At 50.3% G+C, this 23,019-nt stretch overlaps 1 protein-coding gene across 1 annotated transcript in view; it reads right to left on the minus strand.

Annotated features, from left to right (window-relative positions):
- The window catches only part of CELF6 (CUGBP, Elav-like family member 6), a 247,289-nt gene that overhangs the window by 41,055 nt on the left and 183,215 nt on the right, over positions 1-23,019 (minus strand). Inside the window, exon 3 of the mRNA XM_015419721.1 lies at positions 5,164-5,212. Coding sequence (XP_015275207.1) covers positions 5,164-5,212 — 49 coding nt within the window. The remainder of the gene's footprint in view (positions 1-5,163; positions 5,213-23,019) is intronic.

A 23,019-nucleotide genomic window follows, 5' to 3' on the forward strand; every position in this document is an offset into this window, starting at 1 on the left:
CAACGCCACTTTACAAGCCATATTTTCTTCCCCCCTTTCTTAGCTACTCAGCTTATGTCTTCTACACACAGGGATTTTAAGCTGATTGGGGAGGAGCGACGGAAGGACCTGGGCCCATGAGATTCATGGGCTGACGAAGAGGCCTTACGAAATGGGAGACAGCTGGTTTCCTGACCCCGGCCCATGACGTTTCAGACCTTTGTGCGACTTCTGGGTCTACCTCTTAGGGTGAGCGTGAAAAGCTGAGGACTAAGAGCCGTGGCTCGGTGCTGTAACCGAACAGCCCGGTTTATACGGGACCCAGGTGGGAGCCCTGTATGAAAACAGGATCAGTCACATCTGATATAAACATTATAGCAGAGTCTCCCTTCTCAAGCAGAGCCTGGTTGCAGGACAGGGCTGTTGGGCCAGAGTGGGTCCCGGGTTGCCACGGCTCGGTGCCGAAACCGAACAGCCTGGTTTATACGGGACCCAGGTGAGAGCCCTGTACGAAAACAGGATCAGTCACATCTAATATATACATTACAGCAGAGTCTCCGTTCTCAAGCAGAGCCTGGTTACAGGACAGGACTGTGTTGGGCCAGAGTGGGTCCCGGGTTGCCAGCCTCCAGGAGGGGTCTGAAGATTTCCTAGTATTACAACTGATCTCCAGATGACAGAGATCAGTTCAACTGGAGAAAATGGCCGCTTTGGACTCTATGGCATTGTACCCCGATTAGGTCCCTCCCCTCCCCAAACTCCACCCACTCCCAAGCTCCACCCCCAAACCCTCCAGGTATTTCCTAACCCAGACCCGGCAACCCTACCAGGGCTGTCCATAACATCACGTTTCTATCCCATTCTTCAAGGAGTTTGGGGTGTGTTTGTCCATGGTTCTCCCCATTCCCCTTTGACCCTCACAACAACCCTGCAAGGTAGGAAACTGGCCCAAGTTCACCCTGTGAAGTTTTTTTGACAAAGCAGGGATTGGGACCCAGGTCTCCATCAGGCCTACTCTAGTATTTAACCCAGAAGAAGAAGATGATGATGATTATGATGATGGTGATGGTGATGAAAAAGACAACGAGGAGGAGGAGGAGATAGAATTTATACCCCGCCCTTCACTACCCAAAGGAGTCACAGTTCTCTCAAGAGCAGTTCTCTCAGGGCTCTCTCAGCCCCACCTTAGTTAGAAGACTAACTCTTCTTCTTCTTTCTGACTCTAAGATCAGTTGCTGAGCTCTGTGAGCTCTCTGACAAACGGGACATCAGCTGCCTTGAATCCTTGCCCCTTTCCAAATGCTGCCGCTGCCCCTCCCTGTTCACTCCTGTCCCAGAGGGGGTGCAAGCAGGGTCCAAGGGACACCCCAATCACACACAGAAGCCCTCGCCCTGGCGTCGTCCCCCACAGGCTGCCAGTGGAAGCGATGCGGCACCCTTGGCCCCAAGCGGCTTTTTTTTGTTCAGGAGTAATTGCGTTTGATGCGGAGGATGGAGAGACCTCATCAGTCAATGGGGAGCCAGGCTGAGGCCGGCTCCTTATTGATTCTTGGGGCGTTTATCTCCAAGTTTGCTGTGCATCAACCGCAGTAATTGCAGCTCTCTGACATTTGGCGGCGAGGGACTGGGCCTTGCCATAGAGGCCCCCGGAGGCAGCCTCGGCAGCGTGGTAGCCTTTGAGATGACCAAGAACATGTGGAATTCACTGCTGCAGGAAGTGGTATGGCTGTAAGCATAGACAGCTTCAAGAGGGGACTGGAGAAACAGGCGGCGCAGAGGTCCATCAGTGGCTATCAGTTACAAGGCACAGATGGAACACTTTGTCAGGGGCAGTGATGCTCTGTCTTCTTGATGCTTGGGGGACAACAGTGGGAGGGCTTCTGGAGTTCTAGCCCCGCTGGTGGACCTTCTTATGGCCCCTGGGTTTTGGCCCCTGTGTGACACACAGTGTTGGACGGGATGGGCCATTGGCCTGATCCAGCAAGGCTTCTCTGATGTTCTTATGTATGAGGCAGTGATGCTTTGTATTCTTGGTGCTTATGGAGCAACAGTGGGAGGGCTTCTGGAGTTCTGACCCCACTGGTGGACCTCCTTTTGGCACCTGGGTTTTGGCCACTGTGTGACACAGAGTGTTGGACTGGATGGGCCACTGGCCTGATCCAACATGGCTTCTCTTACGTTCTTATATGGAGCAGAGGTCCACCAGTCGCTCTTAGCCCCAAGGGATGGATGGAACACTCTGCCTGGGGCAGTGATGCTCGGTCTTCTTGGTGCTTGGGGGGGGGGCAACAGTGGGAGGGTTTCTGGAGTGATAGAGATCTAAAAAGGTCTGCACAGCATACAGACAGTGGATAGATGGGAACTTTTCTTCTCCGCCTATAATACCAGAGCTCAAGGTGACCCTATGAAAATGGTGAGACGTCAGTTCAAGACAGATAACAGAAAGTAGGCTTGTGGAACTCATGGCCACAAGACTCCAGAGTGAGGCAGGAAGCCTGGGCCTCGCTCAGAATTGACTTGAAGACAGCATCAAATGGCTGAATCTGATTGGCTGTGCGGTACCATCGTGAAGCCACGTGAGGGTAGTGCTTGGAGGTATGTGTGGCAAAGAGCCACGTAACAGCAAAGAATACGCCTGCTCCCAGTGGTCAGTTGGGCAAATCCTTCGCCTTTTGTGCAAGTTCCCTGCAAATCCCACCCCCTGCAAATCTCCCCCCCCTTTCTGCTGCAGACTGGTGAAGTCAGGTAGGGGCAGATTTTGTTTGGGCAGAATAAGAGGCTTGTGGCAGCCACATTTGGCCATCAAGGGTAAGAAAGAAGTCTGATAAAGGGCCACTATTAAAAACCTATTTGCTTGAGGACACTCTAGCTTTGACTTAGATAGCGACAGTTAAAAACACGTAAGGGCCCAATGAAAGCCTCGTTACAAAGTACAACTGACCTGAACAGAGGGGCCAATACCAGTGACGTGACGCGTTTCTGCCCCTTGGGGGCCTTCTTCATTGACGCGTTTCTGCCCCTTGCAGGCCTTCTTCAGAGGTCAAACCATTTGAGGTACAGATAGAGACATGTAACTTACAATGTTACGTGTTACAATGAAATAACCAATAAGTTAATGCTGGACCAAAAAAGGAAAGTGAAGCGGCAAGATTAATAGACACAAGACAAGGATGTTTATGAGGCCTCTTAAGATGAGAGTCATGTGTCGGGTGCCAAACGCACAGCTGTTGAATTAGAACATCTTCCAAGTCTGGTCCAGAAAATGCCTATATAACTATCTAATCAGAGCTGGAGTGTCCTCCACAAATAGCAGTCGTCAAGGCCCATGCACCTGGGCAGCAGCTGAGCAAGGGCAAGGGCAGACCACTATGGAGCAAGGGCAGACCACTATGGAGCAAGGGCAGACCACTATGGAGCAAGGGCAGACCACTATGGAGCAAGGGCAGACCAATCCTCTGGCAGTCCATATCCCCTCCCCATGGTGCTTCGCCTTTCCCGGTTTGCAGACGACACCAAGTTCCACTTCCTCCCCTCAAAGTACCGGTGCCAAGATCAAACCAAAATCCTGGGAAACAAAAAGCACCCCAAGTGAACGGAGATCGACAAAAGGTTTATAATAGCAAATAGCCCTAAATCCCATGAACACACAAGAAGCTCCCTTATACTGAATCAGACCCTGGGTCCATCAAAGCCAGTTTTTGTCTACTCGGACTGGCAGCGGCTCTCCAGGGTCTCTAGACAGGAACGAAAGGTCTTTCACTTTGCCTACTGACTGGTCCTTAACTGGAGATATGGGGATTGAATCTGGGACCTTCTGCATGCCAAGCAGATACTCTACCACTGAGCCACGGATCCTCCTTTCCTTCAAGAACCACTTGGGGGAATCCATAGAACTGGCAGTTGTAGGAGTGGAAGAGAGGGGACTGGAAAGCATGCAGGAAGCTCATATATCGAGCTATCATATCGCCCTCAAGAACTTTCAACAAAACAGAAGGAGGAATCCCAATGAAAACTTGGCCTAACAGTGCAACCTGATGCAGAGTAACTCCAGTTTAAGCCCAATGGCTCCAAAGGGCTTAGAATGGAGTCACTCTACACAGGACTGAAAGGTAAGAGCCCAGAGGCATGATTCTGGGAGATCCGCCACTGCATGTCTGCCGTGCTTTCTAAACATACTAATTGCTGTTAGGCAGGGTCTGCATTTGTAGCAGAGATGCAATGGGTATGTGGGAGAAGGCGTTTGATGCTTTGGCCTTGCAGAGTTTTGCTTATCAATATCAGCCTCCTCACTCTGTTATTAGAAAGGGAGAAAAGACAGGCCAGGAGGGAATGCCTATCTTGGAAGCTGTGAAAAGGGGGGAGAAAAGACAGGTCAAGAGGGAATGCCTGTCAAGGGAGCTGTGGAAAGGGGAAAAAGACAGGTCAAGAGGGAATGCCTATCTTGGAAGCTGTGGAAAGGGGGGGAGACAAATCAGGAGATAATGCCTATCTGGGAAGTTGTGGAAGGGGGAAAAAGACAGGTCAAGAGGAAATGTCTATCTTGGAAGCTGTGGAAAGGGGAAAAAGACAGGTCAGGAGAGAATGCCTATCTTGGAAGCTGTGGAAAGGGAAAAAAGACAGGCCAGGAGAGAATGCCTGTCTTGAAAGCTTGGACTAAAAGTGCGCTCCTATGTGGAGTTACTCCAGTGTAAACCCATTGATCCCGAAGGGCTTAGATTCGGGTTATGCTGCACAGGACTGAGATGTAAAAGCCCAGAGGTGTGACTCTGGGAGATCCAGACTTGCTTTCCCCCGTGGACATTGTGGAAAGGTCTGGAGAGAATGCCTGTCTTGGAAGATGTGGAAAAAGGGGGGAAAGACAGGTCAGGAGAGAATGCCTAGCTAGGAAATTCTGGGAAGGGGAAAAAATAGTACAGGGGATTGGCCTCAGTCAGTGACACTATGCAGGGATGGAAGGGTTAAACCCCACCCTCTCCTCCCCACTTTCCCGATCTGAATTAGGCCAACAGCGACTGGCTTTTTCAGAACTCAAGGAAGACCCAGCCTCCCAGCCAGCAAGCCTCCGGTTTCCAAGAAGCCCCTTTGCATGACAGGCAATGGTCCCCTAAGCAAGATGCCAAACATACCCGGTGAGACAGCCAGCTTATCACTTTCCGTGCATTTCAAGCATAAAGAGTTACCCACCTCCTCGGCCCTCGCTGTCGGCTGGTTTCACTTGGATTGGGCGATTCATCTGTCAAACAAAACAGGAGGATCTTGGGTTAGAGTCGTGCCAAGACAGCCCTATCTCGAACCCACCCGACACAATTAAAAGTCCTTCCATTTGACAAAAAGGGGGTGGCTACAGGCACTCTGCTCCGGTTCCGGGGACCCTGGCCCATTACCCAACTGTAGACCTCTACAGAAAGAGTTGCCAGGATTGGCCAGAATTGCCCCATCTCTCTCAACAGTTCTATTTCCTCTCTCCAGACTCAGGATCTCTTCAGGCAAAATCTTGAAAAGTTCTCAGGGGGAGCGTTTACTTCATTTACTATGCCTCATTTATAAACTGCCTCTCTCAGGGACACCCGAGGCTGATTACAACATTAAAAGCAATGGAATTAAACTGTGTAACACAGGCAATAAGCAATGCAATAAAACTAATCCAAAACTCTAACCACAACTCTCTCTCTCTCTCTGTGCATGTGCTGTGCAGCCACAACTGACTTACGGTAACCCCAGCAGGATGTTTTCAAGGCAAGTGAGAAGCACAATTTCCACGACTTTCCCCCCAGCCGTCTATCCATCGGTCCCAAAACAAAAGCCTCTGGTTTCAATTGTACGTTAATCTTTAAAAACTTCCGAATTAGTGAATGTATTTGTATCCAAAACCTTTTTGGCTTTATTGCATGTCCACCGTAAATGACAAAATATCCCTTTTTGTTGCTCACATTTCCAACATCGTCCCAACTTTGTTCTTATATATGAATTGCAGCAGCAGTAAAAACTGACTCTGTGGATCGTATTTTGCTTGATTGTCCCAAATTTTCAGCCCCACGAGATGAACTGATCTCCCCTTTATTTAATCAGGACTTCCTCTGTCCAGAAGCAAAGTCAACCTGGTTACTTAGGGACGAAGACAAACAGACTACCCTGTGTGTGTGGCCAAATTCCTAGCAGCTGTTGTCAAATCACAGGACAAACTATTGCAGTGGCAGCCTTTAAATTCTTCCACATTTTCCTGTGGGACAAACAGGGCTCTTTTTGTAGAAAAAGCCCAGCAGGAACCCATTAACATAATAGGCCACACCCAACAGCAGAAACTCATTAGCATATTAGGCCACACCCTGACAGCACAGCTCATTACCACATTAGGCCGCACCCCCATGTTACCAGAAGTGTGGTTATCCAGCCACACCCACCTTTTGCTTGTTATTCTGTTTACCTTGTTTGTTGTCAAAACCCAGGGCCTTTTTTTGTAGCAAAAAAAATCCTTTGCATGTTAGGCCACACACACCCTAATGTAGCCAATCCTAATGAGTTTCTGCTGTTGGGTGTGGCCTATTATGCTAATGAGTTCCTGCTGGGCGTGGCCAACTCGGGAGCCAGCTGGAACTCTGTTCCTGTGCGTTCCTGCCCAAAAATAGCCCTGGGGACGAGGTTTATTGTGGGACGAGGGTTTGCTGTTTAGGACTCTGGTTGCAAAAACAATAAAGGCGATAAATAAATACATGACAATGGCAGCGAGTTTACTATATGTTCAATAGTGGAAAGGTATGGCACTACCTACAACAGAAGAATGGCTGGTTGAAGAGGTTGGATCTTGCTGCAGGGGTGGTGACACTTTACATCCTTGATTAGAGAAAAGAGTCCAGAAGGAAAGTCATCCTGGTTACTTTGGGACGAAGACAAACAGACTACCCTGTGTGTGTGGCCAAATTCCTAGCAGCTGTTGTCAAATCACAGGACAAACTTTTGCAGTGGCAGCCTTTAAATTCTTCCACGTTTTCCTGTGGGACGAGGTTTATTGTGGGACGAGGGTTTGCTGTTTAGGACTCTGGTTGCAAAAACAATAACGGCAATAAATAAATACACGACAATGGCAGCGAGATTACTATATGCTCCATAGTGGAAAGGTACGGCGCTCCCTACAACAGAAGAATGGCTGGTTGAAGATGTTGGATCTTGCTGCAGAGATGGCGACACTTTACATCCTTGATTAGAGAAAAGACAATGGGCGAGTCTGCATCTGACAGTCACTCCACATTTTCTCAACACTGAGGAAAAAGTGCCACTCAAAACCACATTCCGATACCCCAATACTGACTGCGAAGTCACCCCTGAACGGCCACAATCTATGCAGAAGGTACCTGACGATCAAAGAAAGTGAAAGCGGCATGCAGTGTAGAGGGTACCATAAAATCCGAATATCAAAGGAAGTGAAAACAGTGTGCAGTGTAGAGGGTACCATAAAATCCGATGATCAAAGGAAGTGAAAGCAGCATGCAATGCAGAGGGGGATTTCTGTTCCAAGGTGGGTTTGGTAAAACAACGGAGAGGAAAAACCGATGCAGAATTGCCTTATCTACACTGATGGCTGACTGGAAACCCCTTATAGACTTTCTGCAAGTAACAGGGGATCTTTGGGTTCGAGGATTAGAAAGGGGAAAGGGGGAAAAACTAGATAACAGAAGAAAAGAGGGTCCCCCCCCCCGTAATGATAGAGTAAGAGATAATTTCATAATTTTGTCTGTATTTGCTGCAGAGAAAATCGGAAGTCTCTTCTTTATAAATCAATTTTTTTTTTAAGGGGGGGAAGTGAGAAGCAGGGGTGGTTTGCCATTTCCTTCCTCTGCAGAGTCTTCCTTGGTGGTCTCCCAGCAAGTCCCAACCTTGCTTAGCTTTCAAGACCATTCCACAGCCCAACTATTGTGCTATAGCAGTGATGGCGAACCTTTTAGAGACCGAGTGCCCAAACTGCGACCCAAAACCCACTTATTTATCGCAAAGGGCCAACACGGCAATTTAACCTGAATACTGAGGTTTTACTTTAGAAAAAACAACTCATACATTAACTTAAGATGATCCAAACAAAGTAAGGAAAGCAATCCCAAATGCTTTCATTGACTTAAAATTATTTGGCAGAGGATTCGACACTTTAATGATGGTCTGGGCCTGGCTGGGGCGATGGCACGCGTGCCCACAGAGAGGGCTCTGAGTGCCACCTCTGGCACCCATGCCATAGGTTCGCCACCACTGTGCTATAGCCTCTCGGAGAATCATCACGGTTTGTCCTGAGCCTCTGACCTTTGAATACATCCTGCCTATGATGTTAGTGGAAAGTGCCATCAAGTCACAGCTGACTTATGGAGACCCGTGGTGGGGTTTTCAAGGCATGAAATGTCTAGTGGTGGTTCTGCCATGGCCTGCCTCTGTGTCACGACCCTGGTATTCCTTGGAGGTCTCCCATCTAAATACTGCTAAGGGCCAACCCTGCTTAGCTTCTGAGATCTGACCAGATCAGGCGGGTTTCTTCAATGTACTGCAAACTCAGACATTGGATATCTATTCATGTGCCGGAAAGCGAAACTGACCAGGGACCAGTGTTCCCTCTAAGCTGAGTTAGTGTGAGCTAGCTCACACTAACTCAGCTTAGAGGGAACATTGCCAGGGATAACAGTGAAATGGACCACATGCGCTTTGTGGCCAGGGTTTACAAAATGCCTCATGCTGCCTTATACTGAATCAGACTCTTGGTCTATCAAGGTCAGTATTGCCTGCTCAGACTGACAGGGGCTCTCCAGGGTTACAGGCAGAGGTCTTTCCCATCACCTACTGCCAGATCCCTTTTTTTAAATGGAGATGCTGGGGGTTGCTGGGACCTTCTGCATGCCAAGCAGTTGCTCTGCCACTGAGGCACGGACCCTCACCATAAATGATCCATGTTAAGCGAGCCATTTTTTGTACTCTTGCTAAAATATAAGAAGTGCCTTGCTGGCTGGATACAGGTGCCAGCACTGGATTGGGGTATTCTTGGAGATTTGGGGGTGGATTTGGGAAGGGGAAGAAATTTGGTGGGGCATCATGCCATATAGTCGGCATCGGTGTTCCCTCTAAGCCGAGTTAGTGTGAGCTAGCTCACAGTTTTTTAGCCTCCGGCTCACACATTTTTGTATTCGCTCAGGAAGGAGGGCTCCAGAGCAAGCTAGTTTATGCAGCAGCCAAATCGCTCGCTCACAACTTTAATGCTAGTAGCTCACAAAGTAGAATTTTTGCTCCCAAGACTCCACAACTTAGAGGGAGCACTGGTCTGCAAATGCAGTGTTCCCTCTAAGCTGAGTCAGTGTGAGCTAGCTCACAGTTTTTTAGCCTCCGGCTCACACATTTTTGTCTTAGCTCAGGAAGGAGGGCTCCAGAGCAAACTGATTTATGCAGTAGCCAAATAGCTCGCTCACAGCTTTAATGCCAGTAGCTCACAAAGTAGAATTTTTGCTCACAAGACTCTACAGCTTACAGGGAACATTAGTCTGCATATGATATCATCACTCGTCTGCATATGATATTATCATGACTATCATTATTCAGTTGACCACTGATGAAGTCTTTGTCATCTTCTGTTTGATGTTTGTACATATAGCGATGGTTTTAACTGGAGGTGCCAGGGACTGAACCAGGGACCTTCTGCATGCCAGGCAGATGCTCTACCACTCAGCCATAACCCCTCCTTGAGTTCTGCAAACAGTGGACTTGAGCTTCCTCCAGTCTAAGGCAGGAACCAGGAAACCACGCACTACCTACCTCCTGAATGCTACATAGCACAGCACATACTACAGCGGGTTCTTATCTCACTACAGATGCTAATTTTCTGCCCCAGGCATTTCCCCCCTGCTCCAATCAAGCAGATTACAATATGCATGGTGGTACCTCAGCATCCTTTACAAGCATCCTTTACAACATCACTCCTACCTTTCTGATTAGAATAAAATGACTCAGAGATCTCCTTTTCTACTCATGTCTGAAGAAGGGAGCTTTGACTCTGGAGAGATTACGCCCTGAAACCCTTGTTGGTCTAAGGTGCCACTGGACTTGAATCTAAGTGATTTGACACCCTGAATAAATGCAAAATGCGTAAGACCTTCAAGAGAGAAGAGGTCTTTGGCATTTGCGTTTGCTCAGAAAGTGGCCAGCATTGGGGCATAAGCATGTGCCGTTTTCAGCGCACGTAGGCCACTGGTCTAGGGCCGATCTGGCCCGTGTTACAATTTCCCATCACTTTTGGGAGAGGCATTAGTTGCCCACCACCTCCCATTTTGCTAAATGACAGCTACGAATTTCACTGGCAGATCGTCAACTTTCTTTTCACCACAGCTAAGGAAATAAGATCCCAGCTGACTAATGCAGCTGTTGCGTCTTGGGCCCTAAACAAAGAGCACAGCGCAGGGAGTGCCCAAATTCCCGGCGCACCGCAAGACAACATAGTTCCCAAAGACTCCTCTGTTGCTCTGCTGAAAATAATACTCCCTAAAAAGCTCCTTGGCTGGCTGTGCTGCTCCTCCGCTGGCTCCCGGCACCACCTGACCACTCTCTGCTCCTGCCAATCAATCTTGCTAATTGATTTGCATATTAGCAGAACTTGTTGATGTCGTTTGATGGCTATTAAAGTCAATTAAAGCGCCTTTGCTTCATCAGGGTGACAGATGAAAGGAGACCGGGCCTATCCCATCATTCATTTCCCCCCTGACATACACAATCTTAAATGTAAATATACACACACACACACAATGCTATGATTGTGCACACTCTCTCTTGCTCTGTCCTGGGCTCACTTGGAACAGATGGCCGAATTCTGCCTGGGAAACCACAAAGCATCTGGACCAGCCAGCCTGAGGACTCAGGAGTAAGGAAAATGCTGGTGCAGGCCCCAGGAGAACAGGAACTCAATCACGTGTGCAGTTTGAATTCCCCCTGTGGATTTCCAAGTGAGCCTGTGCAGTCACGGGTTGACCAGGGCTCAGCGATAGCGAGGTCTCCTCAGGAGAAGAGGAGCCTCACGTAGCCAGCCTTGAATGAACAGAAGCTGACCACAGGTTTGTCAGGATTCACAGCCAACAGCTGGTGCAGAGCCACCGACACCCTCCAGCCCTCATTCAGCAGGTGAACCTCAGTTGCCCACTCCCAGCCCACCAATATCACTGACACCCTTAGAGCGCCGCAGATGTAGGAGACTGAATATTCTTTCACCATTTAGAGAAGCCAGGCTGGACCAGTTCCAGAACTTACGTCACTTGCTACTTGATCTTTAACAGGATGCCAGGGACTGAACCTGGGCTGAGACCTTCTGCATGCCGAGCAGACGCTCTGCCACTGAGCCACCGCCCCTCCCCTAAGGAGGGCCCTCTTTGCTTAAAAAGCCTTTCCTGAATGTGACCCGCAAGAACACATGGCCGGTGCCCACCCATGCAGCAGATGCAGAGGATGCCTGAGTGCGTAGCCTAGGCATGGAAAAGAACCCCTGCCTGAATCTGCATCTCATTTTCCGAGGGACCGTTTTACAAGGTTCCAGCCAAACAGTGAGATCCTCCCCTAAGCAGCGGGGAGTTCACCGCGGCCTTGACAGAATCCGGAGGCGAGATCGCTGGAGACAGAGCACTTCTTGTTTAAAAGAATGATCACCATGTCCTCAAAATAATCTGTTTGTTTACAGGTGGGCGCAGGTGTCGGCAGGGATCAGATGCAGAAGGGCACGGAACGCCGTACTTGTAGGAACATCGGCTCAGCCCATCAAAATCCTCTGGCTGGCCTCAAGCCCCGCCATTCAGTTCTCTGTCACCCACAGTCAGCCACGGGGGGGGGGGGGGGAAGTTGGGCGCAGTACCCAGAGAGAACTGCAGGGGCGCAAGTGGTCCTTCAGATTCCCTGGTCCAGGGCTGTAAAATAACTATACTGAATTGGGACAAGAAGCAAGCAGTAGATCTTGGTTAATACTTGGTGGAAGCTTAGGCCTTTGCTCTGGTCACACCCAAGTCAGACTTCAGGGCATCTGCCATGGAGAGAACCCCAGCCAGACGACTGTACCATCTGCAAAGGCTTGCAGAAGCAACGCAGTTCTTGGAAGCCTGCCTCATATACAATGTTCCCTCTAAGCTGTGGAGTCTTGTGAGCAAAAATTCTACTTTGTGAGCTACTGGCATTCAAGTTGTGAGCGAGCGATTTGGTTTGCTCCGGAGCCCTCCTTCCTGAGCTAAGACAAGAATGTGTGAGCCGGGGGCTAAAAAACTGTGAGTTAGCTCACACTAACTCAGCTTAGAGGGAACACTGCCCATGTCATCCTGCTGCATAGGGTGTGGGTGTGTTTCCAGTGGTGACTTCCAAATAATGCTGCCCCCTCCCAGTGGGGGCTGGAGAGCTCCCGGAATTACAGCTCATTCCCAAGACTACGTAAATCACATCTTTCTTATTTATTTAAAACATTTATTCCACTTTTTTTTTGGGGGGGGGGACAACAGCTGTGTGGGAAGGTGGACTGCCTGGCATTATACCCTACCCAGGTCACTTCCTTCCCTGCCCCCCCGTATTAGGCTCCACCCCCAAATTTCCAGCTCTTTCTGATCACAGGGCTGGCCACCCTACTTTCGCCTCTATAGGGCTCAAAGGGGCCCGGGCCATCACCCCTGCCAAAACGGCATTGCTTGAAACAAGACAACCTCCCAGAGATTCTCCCCTAATCCATCAGTGTGACCAGGAAGAGAGCAAGAAAGAATCACAGCGTTGGAAGGGACCTCCAGCAATGCTTCCGCTAAGCTGTGGAGTCCCGTGAGCAAACATTCTATTTTCTGAGCTACTGGCATTAAAGTTGTGAGCAGGGGATCTGGCTGCTGCATAAATTAGTTTGCTCTGGAGCCCTCCTTCCTGAGCTGAGACAAAAAAGGTGTGAGCTGGAGGCTAAAAAACTGTGAGCTAGCTCACACTAACTCAGCTTAGAGGGAGCACTGACCTCCAGGGTCATCTAGTCCAACCCCCTGCGCGATGCAGGAAATTCACAAATACCTCCCCCCCAAACACACACCCAGTGACCCCTGTTCCATGCCCAGAAGATGATAAAAAAACTTCCAGGATCCCTGGCCAAACTGGCCTAGAGAAAAATTGCTTCCTGACCCCAAATTGCTGATCAGCATTTCCAGGGGTCTTGTTGTAGAAAAAGAGCTGCCGGAGCTCATTAGCATAACTCATTAGCATAACTTATTTGCATATGCCACGCCCCCTGACATCACCGGAAGTGACAGAAGGCCACACCCCCTGACATCACCGGAAGTGTGTCAGAAGGCCCGGCTACTTACCCTCCTGCTTCATCCTCATTCCCAAACGGAATGAGGATCGAAGCAGAGGGCGGGGTAAAGAAGGGGCGGGGCTTCACCACGTGACCGCCCCGCCCCCTAGAGGTTCTCTTCCGGAGCTCCGTACCTGAGAGCTCCCCCCCGACTAGAGCCCTGAGCATTTCCCTGGGCGTGTAAGAAAGGGCCCTTCCTGCCCTCCCTTGTCATGATCTGCCTAAGTTCACAGAATCAGCGTTGCTGTCAGATGGCCATCTAGCCTCTGTCTGAAAACCTCCAAAGAAGGAGAGCCCACCACCTCCCGACGAAGCCTGTTCCACTGAGGAACTGCTCTGTCAGGACGTTCTTCCTAATGTTTAGCCGAAAACTCTTTTGATTTAAGTTCAACCTGTCTGTTGGTTCTGGTCCGACCTTCTGGGGCAACAGAAAACAACTCCACACCATCCCCTACATGGCAGCCCTTCAAGTACTCGAAGATGGTGATCGTATCACCTCTCAGTCGTCTCCTCTCCAGGCTAAAACCTATTTAGGGCGAGGGCGTAAAATTGCAGGCCGTTTCTGCTCAAACAGCTGCTGGAGGGAAGCACTCTGGGAAAAGTCATGACTCAGGGCTGGTCCTCGCAGAACCCCCTGGGGTGGGCGGGAAAGAGCCTCCCCCCCTCCCCGCACCTATCATCCTTCCCACCCCGTCCTCCTACCCATTGGGATGGGCACCCCCCGACCGCCAGACCGGCAGCTGCAAACTTTCGCCCAGGAACTTCTTGTCCGCCAGAGACCAATGACGAATCTTTCCTTTCAATTACCCCCTGGTTCATAAAGCTAATGCCTGTTCCAAGCGGCGGGCTGGATCCATCATTCCTCGGGCTGCCTCCTCACTACATTAGTTTTATGGCCCTGTGCCTACGATGGGCACGTCGGATCCTGCCAGTGATAAGACTAACAAATTAGTCTAACTGACACCGAGGGGGAATTTTTACCAGGCCCGACTCCCACCGACCGTGTCCCTGGCCAGCTCTGCTCCGGGGAGCGACAGTGGCACAGAGGAGACCCAGACAGAGCCAGGAGACCCGATGCGGCCTGTCTTCTCGCACTTAACATCAGCCAGATCTTTTGGAAACAGATGGTAGGGTAACACCTCTCCCCAAAGGGTGATCGATTCCTGGGAAGTCGAGGGGGAGAAAGCAACACCGTTCTGCGGTCCAGAGTTCACAGGCCAGAGCATGCGGAATCCTCCAAATGCCAAGGCGGGCATCTGGGATTTAAAATAAGAAAAGGTTTCAAAAGAGCTGCAGGCAGCCCTGGGTAGAGAACAACGGAGTAGGTGCTAGAAACTCAGAGAGCCAGTGTGGTGTAGTGGTTAAGAGTGTTGTCCTAGTAGCCAGTTGGGTGTAGTGGTTAGGAGCGTGGACTCTGATCTAGGAGAACCGGCTTTGATTCCCCACTCTTCCACGTGCAGCTGCTGGTGTGACCTTGGGTCAGTCACAAGTTCCTTCAGAGCTGTTCTCTCAAGAGCAGTCCTCAAGAAAGCTCTCTCAGCCCCACCTACCTCACAGGGGGTCTGGCGGCTATCCCCCGGCCAGCCGCCTTCCTGCTGTGGGCCCCACACGGGGGCCTCTGCTTCAACTCCGCTGCCAGGCCCAGGAGGCAGCAGCTGCTGCCAGGCACGCAGTGTGCCTCATTTCCCCTCAGCTTGCAGCTGCCTCAGTAGCTCTTCCCCAGCCAGCCACCTTCCTGTTGCGGGCCCCATGTAGGGGTCCTCCTCCTTTCCTGCAGGAGCACACAGGAGCGGAGCACCGGCAGTAAGGAGCCCAGGGGCGGGCACATACAACAAGCCCCACCCCCTGCTCCCAGCAGCCCTCAGTCGGGCCACGAGGAGCAAGAAGCAGGCAGGTAAGCTGCAGAGGCCCCCCCAGCCCGCCTTCAGGTACAAGCTTTCCCTCCTCTGTGAGGGCAGATCTGCATGTTACCCCCCCCCAATAGCTAGCAATCCAAAACAGTCCAGTGGAGCCTGAGCGGTGGGTGTTGCCTTATGACACACTTCCGGTGATGTCAGGGGGTGTGGCATATGCAGATATTATCAGATCTCAGAAGCTAAACAGGGTTGGCCCTAGTTGGTACTTGGATGGGAGACCACCAAGAGATTACAGGGTCAGTATGCAGAGGAAGGAAATGACAAACCACTCCTCCACATGCAGCTGCTGGTGTGACCTTGGGTCTTTCATAAGTTCTTTCAGAGCTGTTCTCTCAAGGGCAGTTCTCTAGAGAGCTATCTCAGCACCACCTACCTCACAGGGTGTCTATCGAGGGGAAGGGAAGGGGAAAGGGGAGCGTAAGCTGCTCTGGGACTCCTTCAGGTAGCGAACGGTGGGGTCTCGATCCAGTCTCTCTCTTCTAGTATCTGGGAGAGCCAGGTTCGAATCCGCGGAAGCTTGCTGGCTAACCTCGGGCCAGTCTCTCAACCTCACCCACCTCACAGGGTTGCTGTGAGGATAACATGGGGAGAGAGGAGACTGAGGTAAGCTGCTTTGGGGAGAAAAGCGTGGTGCAAACAAAGTGGAGAAGTAAATCTGCCCGCTGTCATGAAACTCACTGGATGATCTTGACTTAGCCTGAGCTACCTCGCAGGGTTGTTGCGAGGACGGGATGGAAAGAAGAGCTTCATACACTGCCCTGAGCTTGTTAAGAGAAAGGGTGGGATAAAATTGAAATAGAGAAGTTTCTTCTATGGTCTATTGGGGGGGGGGATGGGATCTGAGGCAGCAGGGGGGCGGGGTGGCAATAACAGATTGCAATGAGATCGTCCTCTATCCACAACTGCTTCTCCACCAGTTTTTGGAGCTGCATTACCCGGATGGATCTGAGCCCAAAGGACACCGGCACGCCCGGCTCAAGGAAACGGCAGAACAATCTGCAATTTTGCGTGGAGAAAACGAAAGCATTTGTATTTTCAAGCTTCACGGATACGCCAGATAGTCCAATTTTCTTCTACCCAAACTGATTATGTGTTTTTAAGGCAGTGAATGGAATTTAGGCTTGATTTTTATATCTATATCTATTTTTGGGCAGGAACGTACAGGAACAGAGTTCCGGCTGGCTCCCAAGTTGGCCACGCCCAGCAGGAACTCATTAGCATAATAGGCCACACCCAACAGCAGAAACTCATTAGGATTGGCTTCATTAGGGGTGTGTGGCCTAACATGCAAAGGAGTTCCTGCTACAAAAAAAGGCCCTGGGTTTTGACAACAAACAAGGTAAACAGAATAAGAAGCAAAAGGTGGGTGTGGCTGGATAACCACACTTCTGGTAACATGGGGGTGTGGCCTAATGTGCTAATGAGCTGTGCTGTCAGGGGTGTGGCCTAATATGCTAATGAGTTCCTGCTGTTGGGTGTGGCCTTTTATGCTAATGAGTTCCTGCTGGGCTTTTTCTACAAAAATAGCCCTGTATGTGTGTGTGTGTGTGTGTATACCGTTAGCACGTTTCGGTCCCCTCCCAAATTTCTGTCCCCCCCTCCCAAACTTCCTACGTTTCCAGAACTTTTTTTACATTTCCGGCTGCCCGTAATTTAAATCACAAAGATCAGTTCGGAAGGCCAACCAGCTTCAACTAAAAGCATCGTTTTTAGAACAGCAGGGAAACTGGTCGCTGCAAAAGATTCAGAAAATCTTGGTGACTCCAAAGCAAAGGAAAAGGCAAAAAAGACAAAGGGGAAAAAAGGCAAGTGTATGTGCAGGGTGCAAAGGAACAGGTACAAAAGGCAGACATTTAGAGGAACAAATAATGTAAAATCTCCAGAGCGAGTATGGTACTTACACACACGCACCCACGATGTTTTCAGAGAGGACTAGATTGCTGAAGCACGTGACTACATCTATCAATAGGCATGGGTATCTATCAATAGGCATGAATTACCGCTGATCTCCAGAGGACAGAGATCAGTTCTCCTGGAGAAAATGGCTGCTTTGGGAGGGTGGACACTCTCAGGCAAATCTCAACCCCCCCCCCTCCCAGGCTCCACTCCTGAAACTTCCAGGTATTTGCCAGCCCCCAGGTCCGGGTGGGGGATCCCCAGTTTTGGGGGCTTCCCTCCACTGTGGACTGGCTGGCAGTGGGGGAACCCCCTCCCCTAAACAAGGACATCTCTGTGAGACATCCACGACACAATGACCTCACCCAGAAGTGATGTCATCACATCAGGGAGGGCGCGGGGGACGCTCTGGTACTTGTGCAAACTCTATGGTTTTGAGGGCGAAAAAAACTACAGAGTTTCACCCAAATACTAGAGCATCCCTGCATGACATCCCCCCCATGGAATGCACCCCAAATCTCCCCGCCGGAGGAACGAGGAGACTTGGCAACCCTACATGCGGGCTATTAAGCCATGAGGACTCAGTGGAACCTCCATCTTCCGAAGCAGTGTAGCTGTGTGAGTGCTAAGGGACAGCCGCCGCCCTCCCTGTGAGCTCCCCATTGAGATCTGTTTGGCCGCCCCCCCCAATTTGCCTGATCTGGCGGGGCTCTACTTTTCCGCCGCTAACGGTTCATCAGCAACCACTTCTTCTCTCTCCGTTTGTTTCTCCAGCTCTTCCACTCCCAGAGGATAATATTCCAAGTCCCGTCGACTGAGATTACATTAACAGCAAGATACAGTCCCTGGGGGGGGAGTGGAACAAGCCGTTAGCACAAGAAACCGCAGGAAACGTTCAGGCCTGTAGATGGCAGATACACGGATGCAGCCGACTGCTGCTCTACGGGCAGAAGGAGGCCAGGGGTCCGTCTAGCTCGGGGCTGGCCTACAGCGATTGGCGAACTGTTGTCCACTCCCAGTCCTTTCCTGTCATTCACCGCACATCCATCATTGGGCACTGGCCCAGTCCTGGTTACTTTTGCACAGCGTAAATTTCTAGATTGCAACGAACCAGCAGATGTATGACTGATCCCACGCAATTCTCTTTTTAGAAGGAGAATAAGCTATACAGCAATTCAGGCTCAGAAAAAGCCGGGAGGGAACAGTTGGGGGTTGTATGTGTGTGTGTGACCACCGTCAAGTCACAGCCGACTTATGGAGATTCCATACAGTTTTGAAGGCCAAGAGATGTTCAGAGGTGGTTTTCTCATTGCCTCTCTCTGCTTCCTCGGTGGTTGTCCGGTCTCCTAGTTAAGACACTCTCCACAACACACTTAAGCAGTGGTAGTTCGTTGAGAGATGCTTACTCTGGAAACATGCTCTGTGTCAGAACTAAGGAAATGTGCGAAAAATCCCCAGTTATAGTAAGGCGCTTGACACCCCACATCTCATGCATACGTCATCATTCAGCCCCTAAGTCACTATGGCAACCTTGACAGATATACGGTGCCTTATCTACATCTCTAGTTCCAGCTCCTGCCAACCTAGCAGTTCGAAAGCAAGAAATTGCAAGTAGATAAATAGGTATCACTTCGGTGGGAAGGTAACAGCGTTCCGTACACCTTGGTGTTTAGTCATGCCAGCCACATGACCACGGAGACGTCTTCGGACAGCGCTGGCTCTTCGGCTTTGAAATGGAGATGAGCACCGCAACCCTGGAGTCGGATTCGACTGGCTTTTGAGCAAGGGTACCTTTACCTTTTTATCTACATCCTAGTCTGGCAGAAGAGACTCCAAGGTCAGTTCTCATGGGAACTGGCGGTGGGGCACAGCTTAAGGAAATGGGTATGGCTACTACAAGCCTTCTCTCTCAATACTCCATACACTCTCCTCAGGGATTCCCTCCCCCCTATATCATGGCAAGGAGGGAAGTGAAATACAGAGAAACGAAACTCAGCTTGACAGTCGTCTCCCATCCAAATATTAACCAGGGCTGACCCTACTTAGCTTCTGACATCTGATGAGGGCTAAACGGGTGGGTATGAAGCCCACCTGTTAAGAACATAAGAACATAAGAGACGCCAATGTTGGATCAGGCCAAAGGCCCATCCCATCCAACACTCTGTCTCACACAGTGGCCAGAAATACCAGGTGCCATCAGGAGGTCCACCAGTGGGGCCAGGACTTTAGAAGCCCTCACACTGTTGAAACCCCCCCCCCAAGCACCAAGAAGACAGAGCATCCCTTGCCCCAGAGCCCCTATCTATACCTTGTGGCTAATAGCCACTGATGGACCTCTGCTCCATATGCTTATCTAATTCCCTTTTGAAGCCGTCCATGCTTGTAGCCGCCACCACTTCCTGTGGCAGTGAATTCCAAGTGTTAATCCCTCTTTGGGTGAAGAAGTACTTCCTTTTATCTGTTCTAACCCGACCGCTCAGCAATTTCATGGCGTGCCCATGAGTTCTTGTATTGTGAGAAAGGGAGAAAAGTACCTCTTTCTCTACCTGCTCTTTCCCATGCATAATCTTATAAACCTCAATCATGTCACCCCTCAGTCGTCGTTTCTCCAAGCTAAAGAGCCCTAAGCGCCTTAACCTTTCCTCATAGGGAAAGTGTTCCAACCCTTTTATCATTCGAGTTGCCCTTTTCTGCACTTTTTGCAGAAAAAGTTGTTGTACAGACTGGGTATTCAAAACAAACCGTGTAGAAACCAGAATGCTGAAGCTCTTCCCAAGCCCCCCGTGTTCCATCACGGCAGCCACAGAAGACCAGAGCCAACAGATACAGAGGTTCTAAAAGCCAGTTAATGCCAAGGTTCCCTTCGAGCCAGTAGAAGAGGCAGGGTTGCCAGCTCTGGGTTGGGAAATTCCTGGAGATTTTGTGGGGTGGAGCCTGGGGAAGGCGGGGTCCGGGGAAGGCGGGGTCTGGGGAGGGGAGGGACTTCATCAGGGTATAAATTCCATAGACGCCAACTTCCAAAGCAGCCATTTTCTCCAGGGAAACTGATCTGTGTCGGCTGGAGACCAGTTGTGATTCCGGGATATCTCCAGCTGCCACCTAAGAAGAGACACCTCTCGACTTTTGGTGCTCCTCAAAATCTGGTGTCCTCCTAGGACCATCACCTAGTAGTCAGACTGGCCCTGTTCTAATCACTGGCTCCCAGTTTGAAGGCCAAGGCGAGTGTGGGAGGAAGAACTCATTTATGCAGAGGCCAAATCATTGGCTCACAACTTTAATGCCAGCAGCTCACAAAGTAGAATTTTCGCTCACAAGACTCCACAGCATAGAGGGAGCATTTGCTTCCCCCTCATTCTGCTTCCCCGCTGAAAACCATTCCCCAGCAAGCTACTTTTACATTTGCTGGGGAAACCATATGGGGATCTGTAATTTCCCCCCCACGCACACAAGTGGGCATATGAACATCTTGGTGGGGACAGCTTGTGGTAGCAAGAGAGAGTTAAGAAGTGCTTACAAACTGGTCTCAGCGGCACTGTTCCCTCTAAGCTGAGTTAGTGTGAGCTAGCTCACGGTTTTTTAGCCTCCAGCTCACACATTTTTGTCTTAGCTCAGGAAGAATGGCTCCAGAGCAAATGAATTTATGCAGTAGCCAAATTGCTCGCTCACAAAGTGGAATTTTTGCTCACCAGACTCCGCAGCTTAGAGGGAACATTGCTCAGCGGTTGCATTTTCCACAGGCAACCCCCCACACACACACACTTAATCATGGAACCATGTATCAAATGCACCGCAATCCCAACCTCAGTTTGCTACTTGTATATCACAAGCTGTAAACCGGCCATCGCATAGTTCAAATATACTTGGGTGTGGACTTCGTTTTTTGCTGACTTACGGTGACCCCGTGGCGTTTTCAAGACGAGAGACGCTCAGAGGTGGTTTGCCATTGCCTGCCTCGGCCTAGAGACCCTGGACTTCCTCGGTGGTCTCCCATCCAAGTACAAACCAGGGCCGACCCTGCTTAGCTTCTGAAACCTGATGAGACCGGGCTAGTCCGGGCCATCCAGGTCAGGGGCAGAGATGGTGGCTTGCCATTGCCTGCCTTTTTGTAGGCATCTTGAAGGGAAGGCGGGGTCCGGGGAAGGCGGGGTCTGGGGAGGGGAGGGACTTCATCAGGGTATAAATTCCATAGACGCCAACTTCCAAAGCAGCCATTTTCTCCAGGGAAACTGATCTGTGTCGGCTGGAGACCAGTTGTGATTCCGGGATATCCCCAGCTGCCACCTAAGAAGAGACACCTCTCGACTTTTGGTGCTCCTCAAAATCTGGTGTCCTCCTAGGACCATCACCTAGTAGTCAGACTGGCCCTGTTCTAATCACTGGCTCCCAGTTTGAAGGCCAAGGCGAGTGTGGGAGGAAGAACTCATTTATGCAGAGGCCAAATCATTGGCTCACAACTTTAATGCCAGCAGCTCACAAAGTAGAATTTTCGCTCACAAGACTCCACAGCGTAGAGGGAGCATTTGCTTCCCCCTCATTCTGCTTCCCCGCTGAAAACCATTCCCCAGCAAGCTACTTTTACATTTGCTGGGGAAACCATATGGGGATCTGTAATTTCCCCCCCACGCACACAAGTGGGCATATGAACATCTTGGTGGGGACAGCTTTTGGTAGCAAGAGAGAGTTAAGAAGTGCTTACAAACTGGTCTCAGCGGCACTGTTCCCTCTAAGCTGAGTGCCCCAGGATGTGAATACAGGATTATTATTATTTTAAGTCCTTAAATTAATGCTTCCTATGTGTGGCTCAGTCCTTTCCCTCCCCACTAACTATGCACGCATATTCCAGTGAAAGTACACGGGACACACAATCGTTTGTACAGCAGAACATGTAAACGAAGCCCCGCGTTTATCCCGGTATACCTCTCAAAACTCCACTCTTGCCAGGATCCACCCCCAAATCTCCAGGAATTTCCCAGCCCAGAGTTGGCAACCCTACGTGAACATACCCCCTACCATTTCCTTTCCCCTCCTAGGCAGGCTGTGGAAACAATCCTGAACTTTCACAATGAGCACATGAGGCTGCCTAACAGGAAATCAGACCCTCGGTCCATCCAAGTCTACTCAGACTGGCAGAAGCTCTCCAGGGTCTCAGGCAGAGGTCTTTCACACCTCTTGCTGTTTGGTCCTTTTAGCTGGGGATGCCAGGGATTGAACCTGGGACCTTCTCCATGCCAAACAGAAGCTCTGTGGCTGAGCCACAGCCCTTCAGTTTGGGGCAGCCAGGAATAGATTAACAGGAAATGCAAAGAAGCTAACACTGTGATATGTTGGCTAACACATTTTGTAAAACATTTTACAATCAATAAATAAATCTTATGTCCAGGGGTCGATTCGGGGAATCGCCGGGGATCGCTGTTCCCCTGGGTGAGCTGTGGGGGGCGGGGCACACGACGAAGCCCCGCCCCCTGCTTCCGGTCGGGGTAAAATGGCGATTTGACGCATCCTGTAAGTGCTCAGGGTGGACGGGTGTTCCTTACAGCAGTTTGGACTGTAGTCCAACGCGGCTTCCCCCAGGCAGGGGGAATGACTGGCAGGCATCAAGAACCAAGAGAGAGTTGAGATTGGTGTGATCAAGTCTCGGAGGAGGCTTGTATTACACTTTGATCCCCTCTCCCGAAGCGGGCGAGCGCATTCAGGGGGTGTGGCCTCATGACACACTTCCGGTGATGTCAGGGGGTGTGATATATGCTAATGAGTTATGCTAATGAGTTCCCCTAGCTCTTTTTCTACGAAATGACCCCTGCTTATGTCATATTATAGAGAAGTACATCCTTCTACTATTCTGAAAAGCATCCTCATGGCATTACTACGAGCACCTGGATGTAAGCTCGTTTCACCGAAGTCTTCCTCGTGAGTATTCCTGCT

The sequence above is a fragment of the Gekko japonicus genome, unplaced genomic scaffold (genome assembly GCF_001447785.1).
Source record: "Gekko japonicus isolate JY-2015 unplaced genomic scaffold, Gekko_japonicus_V1.1 scaffold1843, whole genome shotgun sequence".
NCBI lineage: Eukaryota > Metazoa > Chordata > Lepidosauria > Squamata > Gekkonidae > Gekko > Gekko japonicus.